Source organism: Gymnoscopelus braueri (assembly GCF_963280865.1).
Source record: "Gymnoscopelus braueri genome assembly, chromosome: 5".
Taxonomy (NCBI): Eukaryota; Metazoa; Chordata; class Actinopteri; order Myctophiformes; family Myctophidae; genus Gymnoscopelus; species Gymnoscopelus braueri.
This window is the reverse complement of record NC_137606.1, coordinates 1,533,308-1,550,410: the sequence shown is the minus strand read 5'-3', so window position 1 is coordinate 1,550,410 and position 17,103 is coordinate 1,533,308. Positions and strand designations below refer to the sequence as shown.

At 39.7% G+C, this 17,103-nt stretch overlaps 2 protein-coding genes across 2 annotated transcripts; one reads left to right on the top strand and one right to left on the bottom strand.

Moving 5' to 3' along the window:
- Nucleotides 1-9,499, top strand: LOC308085021 (uncharacterized protein). The gene is made up of 8 exons (XM_080428037.1): nt 1-276; nt 2,367-2,465; nt 3,893-4,118; nt 4,329-4,396; nt 4,967-5,092; nt 5,264-5,516; nt 7,339-8,084; nt 8,370-9,499. Exons 1-8 carry the CDS (start codon nt 121-123, stop codon nt 8,634-8,636), a joined length of 1,941 nt encoding a protein of 646 aa, XP_080284163.1. The 5' UTR covers nt 1-120; the 3' UTR covers nt 8,637-9,499.
- Nucleotides 9,500-9,796: 297 nt separating this feature from the next.
- On the bottom strand, nt 9,797-13,020 carry LOC308085057 (uncharacterized protein). Its single transcript, XM_080428084.1, has 3 exons — nt 12,945-13,020; nt 12,394-12,618; nt 9,797-12,110 (listed from the first exon to the last, which is right to left on the bottom strand). Exons 2-3 carry the CDS (start codon nt 12,607-12,609, stop codon nt 10,215-10,217), a joined length of 2,112 nt encoding a protein of 703 aa, XP_080284210.1. The 5' UTR covers nt 12,610-12,618; nt 12,945-13,020; the 3' UTR covers nt 9,797-10,214.
- Nucleotides 13,021-17,103: the final 4,083 nt, after the last annotated feature.

Genomic DNA, 17,103 nt, shown 5'->3' with positions numbered 1-17,103 from the left:
TAAAGGGGTTGGAGGAGTTGTTTTGCCTGGTCTGATCGTCGTTATTCTAGTAATAAAATAAATCGTTGATAGTTGATCTAATGAATATTCCATGTTCAGCTGAATAGTAGGGTTTGCAGGATGTCGGCATTGGAAGAACAAGTAGGCTCCATATTGGACATGATGGTCAGTGTCACTGTGACAGAAATGACGAAAGTTATCGGTGGCTCCGATGCAACATGTCCTGATGATCGATCATCTACGACTGAAAACACATGCGAAGCCCCCAACGACAAGGTCTGTTGAAGTGGCTATTATCCATTAATGTGTTTGTCCCTCCCTTTGTTGTCATTTTGACTTATTGTAGCTCTGGGCTTGCACACTCGATCCTCTACTGCTGCGACTCGTGCCCCATGTTGTGAGTGTGTGGTGGTACAGGGGCTCCCGAATACAAGAACGCTCGTCCCAAAACGCGCTCGCCCCCAGCCACAAGCAACTCTTAGATCCTATTTTTTTTTCATCTGGAATCTAGAGGTGCAATACCAACCCTTGACAGCCTGGCACAGCCCATGCATCCCAACAGGAAAGTCCTATCTGATTATTATTATCTGATTGTATTATTATTATAATTATATTTTATTAAACAAAACATTTGCAGACAGAAAGAGGATAATTCAAGCTTTCTGTACAGCTGCAATGTTGTTGAGTTTAGTGTCGTTTAATACAATCAGATAGGACTTTTCTGTTTGGATGTGTGGGCTGTCAAGGGTTGGTATTGCAACTCTAGATTCCAGATATTAAAAATAGGATCTAAGAGTTGCAGCTAGCTCACCCTGGGGCCAAATCCTCGGAACGGTCGCCACCGCAGGTATTCCTATAAACGTAACCTCAGGAAAACTATGCCTAAAACCTAGCCTTATTCCTAACCTTAACCTTAGTAAAACTATGCCTAACCACAAATGTATTCCTAACTTTAACCTCAGTAAAACGAATACAAGAGTACAAGAACCGCTGATGGCGAGCGGTCCGCGAACAAAAATGGGGGTGACTGTGTTTTGGGGCGAGTTTTCTGGCTACCGGGCTCCCTCCCTCCCTTGTTTGGCGTCTAGACTACTAGCTGATCATAGAACTAGAATAGCTAGCAAGCTATCAATATTATAGTATGACTACTATCGCAGCTAAACAACCGTTGTGACAGCAACCCGGCGTTTATGCTGGATAAAACATTAGCTGCTACTTTGGTTGATCAAGGTCCAACCAACGTTGATCAAGACCAGACCATTTTTGTAGCCTACGCCATTTTGAAACGCGCAATAGGCCTAGGCCTTTCTATTTGTTGTATGTCTATGGACATCTATAGCCTACACGCTTTCACGTTACCGTGACATTTGATTGATTGATTGATTGTTTTGTTCACATAATACACATTGATTGTGGTTTATTGATTGTTCACATAATACACATAAAAATGCAGTGGTGGAAAAAGTACTTAAGTAAAAGTATCAATACTGCAATATAGAAATACTCTGTTACAAGTAAAAGTCCAGAATTTAAAATGTATTTGAGTAAAAGTACAAAAGTATTGGTTTCAAAATGTACTTAAATTACCAAAAGTAGAAAGTACTCATTAGGCAGACTGGCCCATTTCACAGGTTTTCAAATGTATAAAATCTTTTGAAAATAGTTGTAGATTTGCTATTTTCAAATGGCCGAAATCGAATGTGTATATAGGTCTGAAGTGGTTAATGTATGTTTTGTAATAATCAAAATCTACAAAGTAACTATAGTTTTCATATAATTGTAGTGGAGTAAAAGTACAATATTATCCTCTGAGACATAGTGGAGTAGAAGTAAAACGACTCAAAATTGGAAATACTCCAGTAAAGTAAAAAATACCTCAAAATTGTACTTAAGTACAGTACTTGAGTAAATGTACTTAGTTACTTTCCACCACTGGAAAAATTTAATTATATGGTGATGGCCATGCAGCTTTTACTTTTTGCTAAGACACAGGCGGTTGTGCTTATGCACAAGTTGTCTTTGTTCATAGCATAGGTAATAAATCATCACGCTCACTGTATGTATATCATCGTTCAGCCCATGCATGCATCATCATTCAGTCCAACAGATGTCATGTTCAACACAGTGTTTTGACTGCATTTCTTACTCAAATACAGAATTTTGTTTTATCTGAATCCAAAATAGGCTCATATTTACTCCAAATAATGAATTTAATTAGTCAAAGTTCCCAAACTTTGCAGTTCCAACTCAAAAATGCAAAGTTAAATTGTCTTAAATTGTCTTTTATTATCCAGTTATTTAACTTATTGTGTTATCATATTGTGTAGTTCTAACTCTGAGTGTAAACGTCTTGTTATTCCCAACAGGTGATTCAGCTAGGTGTCTACATGACATCTCTGGTAAGAGATGCTGTTGAGAAGATCTGTGAACTGTTCCACAACAGCTCTTCTCTCCTCAGACTAGAAGTATGTTCACCAGCACTTACTATTTTGAGAAAACATTTTAATACAATATATTAACATAAAAAGGTCTAAAACAGTGGTTCCCAAACTTTTTAACTCGAGACCCAATAGAGAAATTAGACATTTGCCCGGGACCCAAACTAGTGAAAATAGCAGATCAAAATCTTTGCTTGTGAGCTTGTAGATCTGCTATTTTCACTACTTCTTAAACGTTTTTTTAAAATGTTTTTATGGAAATTATTAGATTTTCAGATTTTATTTATGAAATACTTTTGGAAAATATTGGAATTGTTTTTAATTGAAAAGTTGTGAAGTTTTTTGTTTAAAGGTAGGGTAAGTGATATATATATATATATATATATATATATATATATATATATATATATATATATATATATATATATTTTTTTTTTTAACGGTTAAAGTACTATATCCTGATAGTAATCATTGCTACAGAGCGTTTGCTCTGTCACAGGGGTCTCTCCAGCTCTTTAGTAAACAGAATATAGTACATTTTCAGGTAGGTGACAACATTTAAGCCAATCAGGAGAGAGCACTGAAAATGCATTATCTGTTTAATAAAGAGCTGGAGAGACATGGGAGACTCATTTTACTGAACAAACTCTATAACAATGAGTACTATCAGAATATAGAGCTATTTAACACTTATTTTAACAAAAGTAAATCACTTACCCTACCTTTAAACCTTTACAAATCTTTCGAAATAAGATATATATTTTTTTAATATAGGAAACGAAAAAAGGGGATATTAACTCGCGACCCACAAAAATCGGTCCGCGACTCCCCGACCCACAAATGGTTCCCAAGTCCCAACCCACTGTTTGGGAAACAGTGATCTAAAAGACATGTTCAGAAACTCACCAGAAAGACTTAGTAGTCCATCTAAAGCAAAAGGAATGACGAAATGTTTTGTTTAGTTTTTTCCATCTCATTGCCAGTGATTACTATTCTTTCTGATATAAATTATTTGTGAGTTAAAAACTATTTAATTACTTTAATTTGTGCAAATAAAGTGAATTAAAACAAAATGTGTTCTTGTAAAAGTAAAGAGTAAATTTTACGTATGTATATGTAGCATAATTGTTTATTTTGTTGTCATTGTATACATCCTGATTGTTAATTTAACCCTTGAGATTATACGAATGTAACCAAATGGACCCGTAACACTTGTATACCCTTCAGAGTTAAATGAACCACTTAAAGTTTAAATGTTTTAAACCCTATATTCGTTGACCAGAGTCCCCAGGGGGGCTATACTCGACCCCCACTGCTTTCCCTCTACACCAAGTCTCTTTGCCGAAAATAGCCTTGCGTTGTGAGCTTGTAGATCTGCTATTTTCTGCGAATGTTCATCCCAGAATAGGGACGCTCTGGTCCGTGTGGTTAACACTCCGAATCTTTATGCGTAGGTGACTCAGGGAGTCTCGGAGAACGATGACCTGAAGTTGAGACTGGAAGCGGCCGAGATGGAGCTCGGACTGCTGCTGGAGCGCAGTAGTGAAGCACCGGAGGAGATAGAGGGAGGTGTGGGCCACAAGCAGAGCCACAGGGTCCCAGCCAATGGGAGCACCTGTGAGGGAGTGCAGGGAGAGGCTGTCCTCCAGACCACTCAACGCTCTGGGAGGAAGAGGAGAGGTGAAGATTGTCTTATTCTTACATTCCTTCTTTGAGACTTGTAATTTGAAGTATTTGGCTGTTGAGGTAATTTAGCATTGTCTACAATGTGTTGAGGTTGTTCTTGCTAACTGTTATTTGGTCAGGTCTTCTGGGGACCAGGTCACAGGTTTGAATTCTGCTCATAACACACTTACACAAATTTTGACTATTTTGGATCCTTTTTTTCAGTCCTAGCAAGCAGTGAAGCAGTGAAGAGGTCCCCCATAGTTCATCTCTGGAAGGGCAGAGCTTATGAGGTAAATCGAAAATTCTTCAGGTTTTTCAGGCTACGTTTATATGCATATAAATATATACATATATTAAAGTAGCCTCAATACTGGCTTCTTCTCCCTTTCTGAAAACGTAAAAAATGATGGAGCTTGCGCCTTGCGCAACAAATTGTTTCACCTACTTCTTTACACCTGTAAACCTGTGATGTGACAATAACATTTCATATCTTGTTTATACAAGGTGAGGGGAAATAGTTCCAGTAAAATATCAGTCCCAGCCAGGTGATGATCATTACTAATGACCTATTTTAAGCTAATTTTATAATTGGTCCTACTGTTTACTGTTAGCTTGTAGCTGTTGAGAAAGCGAGACAATACGGTAAGAATATGGTAAGAATGCAACTGGGCTGTTGAAGTAAGAGCTTTGCTGAAGGGCACACTCAACAGACTAGAAAGCTGTCTTGTTCAAAGAGATGGACAAATATGTCAGCTTCCTCCAACAAATTATGTTAACAGTTGTTCCCCAAAAGACAACATGTTTTTTAATTCTTTCTCTTGGATCTTTTAAGTGTAACCCTATAATTTGCTGTCTCTCAGGACAGTATCCGGACAATGATAATAAAAGAAGAAGGGTTAGAGGCCTTCCCTGACCAGGCTTCTCCAGAGTCTGGCCAGTACGCTGATGACCTGGGACAAGACGATGACAATGATCCAGACTACCAGGTTGACTTTATTTATTGCTTCTTTTTTTTGAACAATCCTTCATAATCTAATCAGACACACCCACAACACTGCAAAATGTCCTGTATGAACCCTGATGACATTAATAAGACATGATAACAGTATAATGCTTAGCATATAGCCTTATGATAACGGCACGTAACCTTCATTCAGCTGGATCCCGAGGATGACCGTGACCCTGGATACCCAGCCCGACCACCCAGACGGATAGTAAAGCCCAAGGCCCGTCGTGGCCAGCAGTCTCTGAGCTGTAAGCACTGCAGAAAAACCTTTACCAAGCTCATCCAGCTCAAAGCCCATCAGGCCGTGCACGGAGCGAACGCCGAGAAGCCTTTCCACTGTTCGCAGTGTGGAAGGGGCTTCACCTTCCAGCGCAGTCTGAATGCACACATGTTGCTGCATACAGGTGAGAGGGGAAAGTGTGTATAGCTCAGTTGAATTGTTTACCCCCAATCAGTGGTGGAAAAAGTACTTAACACATTGGGTGCCAGAGGTTTATTAAAATATTATACTTTGAGTGCCAGGACTTTTTAAACATTTTGAACCTTTTTCAAGTAGTCACAAAATATTTTCAGTGATCACCGTCCTCACGGTGATCCCCTCATTACACACATACAGGTCTCGTACAATCGGGGGGAAAAAAATTAAAACATTCGGAAATCCATTCCATAGTTGCAGCCAGTTGAAAATAGTTAAATTAACATTGTAAAAAAAAAAAGTGCACAGGAGCCGAGATACAGGTTTTTGAAGTCATAAGTTAACCAGGAGGTGGATTGGAGTCTAAATCTTGTAGGAGTGATATTTCCTGTTGCTGTGAAGGAAAAAAAAAAAAAAAAAAGTAATTTCTTTTTTTTTTTTTTTCAAAAACCGTATATATACGGTTTTGGCACTCAATGTTAGTATGCGCAAAACCGTATATATACGGTTTTGGCACCCAATGTGTTAAATGTTTTACTTAACCCATTAAGACCTGAGAAGATTCTAGAAATGTCCTCTAAATCCTAACAATTTTTTGAAAGAAAAACCCAAATTATTTTTCCTCGGTTTTTCAAAAATAGCAGATCTACAAGCTCGTAGCGCGGCACTCGGTGCCGCGCTATGAGCTTGTATATCTGCTATTTTTGAATAGCCAAAGAAAGCTAAAGTAACACAGATGCGTTCCAGGTCTTAATGGGTTAAGTAAAAGTATCAATTCTGCAATGTAGTACTCTGTTACAAGTAAAAGTCTGGTGTTAAACATTTAATTGCGTAAAAGTACAAAGGTATTGGTATCAAAATGTACTTAAAGTACCAAAAGTAAAAGTACTGAAATGTTTGAAAATAGCAGATCCACAAGCTTACAACGCGTCGTGACGCGACGCGTTGTGAGCTTGTAGATCAGCTATTTTCAAATAGCCTAGGTATAAAATAGGGCTTAAGTGGTTAATGTATGTTTTATAATGTAATAATTTATATCTGGACTAGTAACTAAAGTTTTCAAATTATTGTAGTGGAGTAAAAGTACAATATTTGCCTCTGAGATGTAGTGGAGTCAAAGTATTGGAAATTGGAAATACTCAAGTAAAGTACAAATACCAAAATGTTTTACTTAAATACAGTACTTGAGTACATGTACTTAGTTTCTTTCCACCACTGCCCCCAATGACGTCAATGCACTCTGAATATCAGTGTATCCGCTGGTTGGGGTTCAGAATGCAACATCCATTTAGCCTTTTGCTGGCATGTAAGTTCATTGTTCTAACACTCTTGTACAAGGCTGTGAAGCACTTGTCCACCTGAGAATTGTAATGTACGTCACTAAACACAGACTAGACAATTGAATACTTTTCATAAATGAATATCAACACCTTAAAGTGAAAATTGCGTTTGTGTTGGTCAAAGATTTACTGCTAATTAATAATTATAACAGTGACTATAATGCATTATAACAGTGATTGTAATACATTACAAATTATTATAACATATTACAACTATGAGCATTATAATGCACTTATGATTCTTGCCCCCCAACGTGTGTGTGTGTGTGTGTGTGTGTGTGTGTGTGTGTGTGTGTGTGTGTGTGTGTGTGTGTGTGTGTGTGTGTGTGTGTGTGTGTGTGTGTGTGTGTGTGTGTGTGTGTGTGTGTGTGTGTGTGTGTGTGTGTGTGTGTGTGTGTGTGTGTGTGTGTGTGTGTGCACAATCGCACATGATATATTAACACACAGATATTACATTTTTCTATTGCCTAGGTGAGAGGCCCCATACCTGCGATGTTTGCGGGAAGGGCTTTACACTGAAACAGCTGCTTAGGAACCATCAACGCCTTCATGCTGAGGTCAGGCCATTTCGCTGCGAGCAGTGTGGCAAGAGCTTCTACCGCGCCCACGGTCTGAAGATGCACCAGAAGGTACACACAGGCGAGCGGGCCTACAACTGCCAGTACTGCGAAAAAAGCTTCACCATCCAAGGCAACTTACAACGGCACCTCCGCATACATACTGGCGAGAAACCATTCAGCTGTGAAACGTGCGGCAAGAGTTTCAACCAGGCCGACACGCTGAAAGGTCATCAGAGGATCCACACGGGCGAGCGTCCCTTCAGGTGCGAGACTTGCGGGAAGTGTTTCATCCAGAAGAGTGCCCTGAAGATGCACCAGAAGACATCGCACCTGGGCGACAATGCGCGAGCCTGTGTGGTGTGCGGCACGAGCGTGGCCTGCGTCGACTCGCTCCGCGCTCACCTCGTAAAACACACGGCGACCATCCCCTGCACCTGCATCCTGTGTGGCCGCCAGCTCAATTCCATCACCGACCTGCGCTCGCACCAGCAGCACCACACAGTAGAGCGGCCCCACAGCTGTGGACTCTGTGGAAAGAGTTTCAAGTCCTCCAGCTACCTGAAGATCCACCTGAAAACCCACAGTGGCGAGAAGCCGTTCTCCTGTGACATCTGTGGTCGCATGTTCACACAGCACAGCAGCCTGAAATCACATCAGGTGCTTAGATTTCATTATTTTCATTAGATGACATGATACTTTATTTGTCTATTATTGTTTGATTTCAGTTAATTTCTCTTACCTAATATAACTAACTAAAATATCTTAATCTAACCTAGCCTAACTTAACTAAACGGACCTACAGTAACTAAAACAAATCTGTCCTATGCTTTAGGATATTTATAAATAAAGAACATAGGATTACGGTTTATAAGAAAACCAATTACATCAGCCTCTTGCTTTGCGATCTGATGTCTGATGTACCTTTTTATTTTCATTTCCAAGGTGGTCCACACAGGAGAGAAACCCTTCATTTGCGGCACATGCGGGAAACGTTTCAGCAATACAGGCAACTTGAACCGACACCAGCGTATTCACACAGGAGAAAAACCCTTCAGCTGTGACCAGTGTGGACGCAGCTTCAACCAGGGCAACAGTCTCAAGGCCCACCAGCAAATACACACCGGGGAGAAACAGTTCATATGCGATAAATGCGGCAAGTGTTTCTCCTACCTAAGAAACCTGAAGGATCACAAGTGTATTTATTCATGACTGTGTGGGTTAAATTGATTTACATTGCTCTATCCAATCAGTGGATGTTTGATAAGGTTAATTGACAGGTTTGTTGTAAAAGTAGTGCCAGTGGTTGCCGAGTGTTGTTTTCATGTTAAGTGAGACTGGCAGTCTAGACTTAACTATAATAGAAGACGTGACTGTATGCTGTGTGGATTTTCACTGGTGGGATACATGAAATAATGAATTGATGATTACTAGGTGCAGGTAGATCTTAGGAATAGGTATAGCGCCACCATGAGGCGGATTTCAAATTTTTTTTTTGAGTGTCTTCCATGGCCTACCTTCAGTTTAAATTCATGGAGCGTAATTGTAAGCAGGCTGGAATTACATCTTTTTTTGTGTCCACCATGTTCACCATCCAATTTTCAGTATTTTACTAATAAAATGTGTTTTTTTTACCATGAAATAGCATCACTGATCAAGTGTGGTATCCTCACCAAGTGGCTGGTAGAGTCTGCAATGACCAGTCAAAGTTTACTAGAATTTGGTTAGTAGCTGGTGTTAATTTCCTTTAACACTAACTGACTGACTAACTACATTTGGAGCTTTGAGTGAATGTTTGGACTGTTTCTGTAAGCCTTAAGGAAACCCCTTTTTACTTATGTGACTGATCTAACTTGAAGTAATTCTTCATTTTTTTGTGTGGTTTCACAACCACTGTGGCTATAACTGTGAGTTACTGTTGAGATCTGTTGATTTACAAGTTGCCTTGTGCTGAAATTGACTGCTTTTGATGATACTTTTAAAAGAATATTATTTCTGCCTTTCATCAAATGATGTTTTTTGGTGATGTATTTCAATATTGTGACTGAGCCAAACATTGAATATAACCATTGAAATTGTTTTGCTGATCTTTTGTTCTTTTCTTTCCTGGAATTCATTGATGCATGAGATTGAGAACATGTCAGGTTGTTAAATACACACCGCCATCTGTGAGAACAGCAACACTTAGTGGTCATATGCTGAAAATACATTTCTACTTTACTGCAATAGAGGCTAATAATGGTTTGCCCATATAGGCTTCTTAATTACAGACTCTCATCAAGGTTCAAGGTATTTATTGCCATGCCAACACATAACTGGGAATGTTTCTTGGTACTTCTCAAATATAACTACAAGTACAAACATTAGGGCTACAGTCACGATTTTATTGTAGAAACCTAATACAGTATGGTTAAAAACAAAAGTGAATACATAGATTAATTGCTTAAAAGAATGTATTAACCGTTCCACCATACCATTAGATGTCTAACAAATAATATTTGCCCAGAAGTAGCAACAGTTAAATATGCATATTGGTTTATTAGCTAGAATTGGCCATAGAAGATAATCAGTTCCTGTGTGAACAAGAATAACTCCATAAGCTGCAGTACAAACCTGATGTAATTAACATTTAGAGCCTAGACACTCCCTAATGTCAATACATTTGAGATTTACAAGTATTTGGGCACCCCAATAGCTGCAGAAATTAGAGAGATACAGAAGGGAAGAATACATGCAAAAAAAAGTAGGACGGAAAAACAAAAGGCAAAGAAATAACAAATGTTCTAGCTGTCACAGTATCCTGGAAGCTATTGCCAAGCTGGTTAGCAAGTTCAACATTTTGAGTGGAAATTCCAGTGAGAGGACAAAAGCGAGGCTCCTAATGCAATGTTCTGACAATGACTGCGGAGAGAGAGATGGCTGTGCGAGGGGTATGGCCTTGGTGAGAGATGATGGAAGAGTGGAGGATGCTGCAGAAGAAGAGATGAAGCAGGTGGGTTGGTCCCCTAACTTTTCTCCGTGCTTCCTGACCCATGAACTAATATAGAGAATAGACACACAGCTACAATCCCAGAGATTCTCAGACAGATAGATGGCAGTAAGGTTCTCCAATGGACCTAAAGTCCCATTCTCCACTTCTCTTAGCTGGTTGGATTGTAGCCACAACACCTGGAGACTTCTAAGGCCCTGAAACACACTGGGGTGTAAGTTATTCAACCGATTGCTCTCTAATTTAAGTTCTGTTAGCTCTGTTAGTGGTGAGAGGAGCTGGGGTTGTAAAACAGCCAAGTGATTGTTCTGTAGCTGGAGCCTGCGGAGGTGAGAGAGGAAGCGAAAGATGTTGGCAGGGAGGTGACTGAGCTGGTTGAAGCCTAGATGGACCTCTCTCAGTTGGGCCAAATCCACAAAGTCTTCAGGAGACAGTTCAGAGAGAGCATTATTATTTAGATGCAGTGTTTTCAGACTCCGAAGCTGAGCAAACGGCCTCGATGGGAGCCCTGATATGTGGTTGTCATCCAAGTGTAGCTCCTTTAAACTGATGAGACTGTCAAACTGGTCCGAGTGAAGAGAGGAGAGACAGTTGTGAGATAGCTTCAAAGAACGCAGAGTCCTCAAATTGTGGAAGACGGAATGATGCATCGACCTGATGTAGTTATTGGCTAGCAGGAGCTCTCTAAGGTGTGTCAATTTGTGGAAGAGTCCTTTGGGAAGCTGGATTACAGCATTATTGTCCAGGTAGAGTGTCCGAAGGGATCTTAGTTTGGAGAAGATTCCAGGACGAAGCTCTCGGATGTGGTTGCTGGACAGTTGGAGCTCCCTGAGCTTGGTCAATGAGTCAAAAACCTCAACTGCAATAACAGAGATGTTGTTGCTGTCCAGGTGCAGTTCAGTTAGGTTGGATAGGTTCAGGAACACACCCACTGGCAGTGACGTCAGTGCATTGTGGTACATATCAAGGAGTTTGAGATTCTTCAGGTTGTTGAAGGCCACAGAAGAGACCAACTGTATGAGGTTGGAACTGAAGTCTATTTTTTGCAGTGAAGCCAGGCCTCTTAATGAGTCCTCAGTAATTGTGGTCAGCTTATTGTTGCTAATATCTAGATCAACAAGCTGGGCTAGAGAGGAGAAAGAATCTTTTTCAAGTACTGTGATGCTGTTAGTCTGCAGGCACAGACTGCTGAGGTTGGTGACTTCTTTAAGCGCCTCAACTGGGACAGACATCAAAAAGTTGTTACTCAGATCCAGGTGTTGGAGACGAGCCAGTCCACTGAAACCGCCCCTCCTAACTTGTTCAAGCCTATTCCGGGACAGAATTAGTTTCTCTAATGCAATCAAGTTCTCAAACACACCCTCTTCTATTTGTGATATACTGTTGCCGTTGAGGTGCAGGTCGATGAGAGCAGGGGCTCCGTCAAATGCACCAACTTGCAGCTTTCGAATCTGGTTCCAAGTCAGAGTGAGTGTCTTTAAATTACCCAGTCCGTGGAGGAATCCGACTGGTAGATCTTCAATGTGGTTGGAACTCAGGTCCAACATGGTTAGGACAGGGAGGTTCTGGAACACACCTTGTTGTACAGGCCCCACATTGTTCCCAGATAGGAAGAGTTCGGACAGTAGGGTCATATTGGGCCAAATTGGATTTAAGAAGAGGGACAAGTTTATATGATTTCTGGTGAGGTCTAGTACCTAGAGATAAGAAAAAAACAAGAGCAGAGCACCAGGGCTTGTGAAATGTGTACTTCAATATATAATATGAATGCATATTGTAATAATATACCTTTACCACTTAAACCCTATATACGTCTTGTATACTTGTACATCAAATAGCAAAAATAGCCAATCTACAAGCTCACAACGCGTTGCCAAAAGGTTGTAGATCAGCTAAAACGTCTAATAATATTAGCCTACAATGACATGTCCGAAATAGGGACATCAAGTTGAAAACAAGGGGTTAATGTATGTTTCACACCTGCAGATTTTCCAGCCCAGTCCAGGCTAGGTCCTGTATCTCATTGTAGGAGGCATACAGCTTCTCTGTGCCTTTTGGCAGCTCTGGTATCTTGTCGAGTTGTTTTCCTGGACAGAGGATGATGGTCAGGTTGTCCAGACACTGGCATGGTGGAGGGCAGAGGGCTGACACTGACACCAACAGGGCCAGGAAGGTCAGGCTTAGAAGCTTTAGCATGGCTCACAGCTGAGTTTGACACATGGAATAGAAATCAAGTAAATTGAAGAGTTCCCGTCCAGAGGGATATGGCCATTTGAGAAAATATGAATATTCAAGCCCACAAATAACTAATAGTATCCCGTAATATAATTATATAATTAAAAAAATGTGTTTCCAAACAGAGCATAGAAAATATTAAGATACAATGTCCTTCGTACGGTTAAATTCACATGATCAGCGTATTTCATAGAAAGAGACAATAGTAAAATGTCTGTGCACATTCATCTAATGAAAGTTAGAAATGATCATTTTCCATCTTAGATTGGTAATAATTTCTTCCAATCAACACTTACCATTGATGAGGAGGCTATGGTTTAGAATGTACGTTGCCGCAAACTGCGAAGCAGCAAAAAGTATGCAATGACAACCCTTCTTATATTTGAGGATGTGGTGTATGCTTGCATAACATGCATTTGTGTGTATGCATGCAGAGCAGCAACAGAAGATGGTGACTTCCGATGGTATGTGACATACATAACGTATGTCACATCAGCACTCTCACATCTATTATCACTACACTGTACTGTACTGTATGTACTGAAACATTTCTAGACTCCCTAAGCCACAGGGAAATAATGACTTAAAATGTGTTTGTTACCCACCAAGCCATATTCAAACCTTTTTTTAAATAGCCAATCTACAAATACTTGTTCTAGATAAAGACCATGAGGTTAAAAAAAAAGTGCTGTGTGAGCATTTTTTTTATTTGTTTTTTCTTGTGTTTTGTTTCCTTTTCTTTCTTACTTACTTGTTTGCACCTTTGTTCGGTAACTAGCACTGTTGTCAAGAAAGTATGATCACTTTAGTTTGAAGTCAAAATGTAGTTGTTAAAAAAAAGGCTGTTGAATGAGTTACAAATCATCTCATGCTTGAGAGATACAGTATGCATGCTACAATAATATGGCATATGGCAGATTATCCATTTGGATGCCAAGAGCCAAAGTAAGTGCCAGCACTTTATTATTTAAGTTTAGGACTACTTCTTAAGCTAATTTATCTGAGAAGACATCCAAATTTCACTGGTTTTAATACAGACTAGTCTTGTTTATGTCTGCCATCTAGAAGTTACAGTTAACACTCCTGTTGTATAGACGTGGAGATGGTGCTGGATTTGTTTGTAAGAAACATGTGATATAAAGACAGTTAAAAACAATTCAAAGCTTTATATATTAATGAAGAATTGTTCTGGAATTTGTTGTTATTATCTACGGTAATATACTGTATTATCTGTTATTATCTGTTGATATGGCTCAAGCTAAAATCACCAGGAAATTCCAGTTTATGTTATATAACATACATACTACTACACCACCAGTAGATGGAACTCTAACATTACAACAGGAACACAGCTGGGAAACAGCATATTATTGTTTTACATAATTAAGCCTAATTTATTTTTCATCATTTGACCCTGTCGCTTGCCAAAATAATTGAATGAATTTCAAGTGAAAACGCACAGTTTTTATCCACAACAATCAGTACAACATTAGGCCATACCAATAAGCGCATCAACATTACAAACAAATTGAAGAAGCAAAGGGTCATTGTGGACGCAATTTTATTATGGGAAAAGTTGTCATCATCCATAATATACAATGCAGAGGATTATGTATTCTTAAATCTATTTTCTCAACCAAGGACTTCAATTACAATATACTTTTAGGTAGTCCTGTGGCATCATTAGTTTACCTTGTGTGACTTTAAAAGACGTTACTCTATACAGAGATGGAATTTTTCAGTATTGATGCCCTCCTATAATTTCTAATAAAAGATTAGGCTGCTATCTCACTGTTTTTAGTTTTTTACAGCCATTAACATAATATTATACTTCTTTGGCAGCTGGTTAGGTGTCAGGCCTGATGACTGGCTGGGTGACTAGACAGCTGTCTGTCTGTCTGTCTGTCTGTCTGTCTGTCTGTCTGTCTGTCTGTCTGCCCGCCTGTGCGTGTGTGTGTGTGTGTGTGTGTGTGCGTGTGTGTGTGTGCACGTGTGTGTGTGTGTGTGTGTGTGTGTGTGTGTGTGTGTGTGCGTGCACGTGTGTGTGTGTGTGTGTGTGTGTGTGTGTGTGTGTGTGTGTGTGTGTGTGTGTGTGTGTGTGTGTGTGTGTGTGTGTGTGTGTGTGCGTGGGTGTGTGTGTGTGTGTGTGTGTGTGTGTGTATGTGTGCGTGTGTTTGTGCGTGGGTGTGTGTGCGTGTATATGTGTGTGTTTTAATGTCCTCAGGGTTAGCATGTACCATCACATAGGCTCAATCAATCACTCCTGTCCTGCTAAGAGCACAAATCACTACTATGTGTACACACACACACACACGCACACACGCACACACACACACACACACACACACACACACACACACACACACACAGCTGCCAAATGTGGAAAACTGCATTAAGCACCAAGCACACCCGTTCCTCTCCAGTCCTTTCCATAACCCATTCGGCTAAATGTATTGACAACTACACAGCAATTTTTTTTTTTGTATTGTTGTTGCTTTAATTGGTTTATCCACAGATGACCGGACACTGATGCTAATGCTGATGATGTAACAGGTCTGATGTTCAGGAACTGTGATCCTAGGCTCTGTGGACCACACGCCACTCAGGTTGCTCTTGCTTATTGCTTATGAGCACATCTCTCTTGCTCTGTGATGTTTGGGAAGATTGTCTGATCTCACCAGGGGGCAAACATTAAGTCAGTTGGTGTGGTGCTGACTTGCTTGTTAACGAATAACCCTTTCTATAACATTTTCTGCCATTCGGATCAGTGAGGTCCACAGCCAGGACTCTGTATGACCAGATAGCAGGGACGTGAAGGTAGGATGAAGCCGTGGTTCTGTTCCACCATAACCAAGACAGCCCAGGTAAGACCACTGTTTCTTCTGTGTCATTTTCTCTCATGTTTGCATTCGTATTGTAGGAATGGTATACATGTTTTTACCCAAACTTAAAATAACTGCAGCAGGAAAATACGGTACGTTTAGATGTGTGTATCACCATCCTTCCAACAACCAATTATAAAAAGCTAAAATGGATAAAACAACAGAGTAGAATACAGTAAAGTATACAAAAACAATCCTGTGTCCCTGGGAAACGGCCGGTGCATCATCAACAACGCAAGTAACATAATTGCTAGGTATGAAAAGCTGAGTCATACTGTACGATTCTATTTCTTCTTATGCACTCTTCCTTTGGACATTTTCTCCCTTGTCTCACTGCCTCTGTCTGTCTTCATCAGAACAACTTTGTTGTTTTCACTGATGCAAAATTGAGCTATTGACTCATTGTCTTTGCTGCTTTAATATATTATTGTTAATCTCAGTGTGACTTGCTGGGGAAATAAAGGTCATATAGAATGAAATGGAACTTAAATACTTATGCTTGTAGCACTGATCTCCAGTCCAGAGTAGACTACAGTGCAGTTGTGTTGTTGATAAAGCCCTGACAGTGGGTGGCACTGTATCAATCTGTTATTATTATTTATTTTTATTTTTTTACCAATGTTGCCATGACTGCAATCAGGAATTATATGAGTACCTTAACAGAGAAAATATATCCATGTTTTTTTCCCCATGCTGTTAAATGTCACAACAGAAGTGGATAGTATTTTATACTTTTATATTTACAGACTAAAATACTGTATGTCAAATGTAAGCCATACCCATGCTTGTTAAAAAATACACATGAAGTTACAATTGTATTCCTTTGAATAGCAGGATGTACTGTATGTAGAGTTGGTTATCATCCAAGTAATGGCTTCTGCAAGAAATATTGGGTAAAAACTGGCACAATTGGCAGTGTTTCCTGTCGGGAAGCTGGAGGTACAACACTGACCCAGCAATGAATCAGAGACCAGGGTTCGAATCCTAGCAGCAGTGAGGCTTGGCTGGATGCTCCAAAGGACACAGAGAGTGCGAAGCTGGCAAGGGATCATGTCTTTATTGTCTTTGTCATTGCACTAGGACTACACTCTATCTATGTATTGCCATTTCGCGCAAATGACAATTATAGGCTATATATATATATATGTTATATATATAGCATATATATATAAATAACACAATATATATATATATATATATATATATATATATATATATATATATATATATATATATATATATATATATATATTCCTTTCATTTCTCATTTGCTAATACATGTGTATATGTTTATGTAAACTATTTTGACTTCTTCAGCTGGTCACCTAACCTTAGTCTGCTTCTTTTGAAGTATATTGATATATATTATTTTATATTCTATGTATGTATATGTCACAGGGTGAATGGAGAACCAGGTAGATTGAAGACAGAGCGCTTGTTTTTAGGCACGGGGCTTCGGGGCGAGGCGGGGCTTTTCGAGATAGGGTTTATTAGCGAGGCTCGCGAGGAGGAGGAGGAGAAGGAGGACGCGGCGCTGCGAAGGCGGGGGTTTATTACGTGAGGCTCGCGAGGA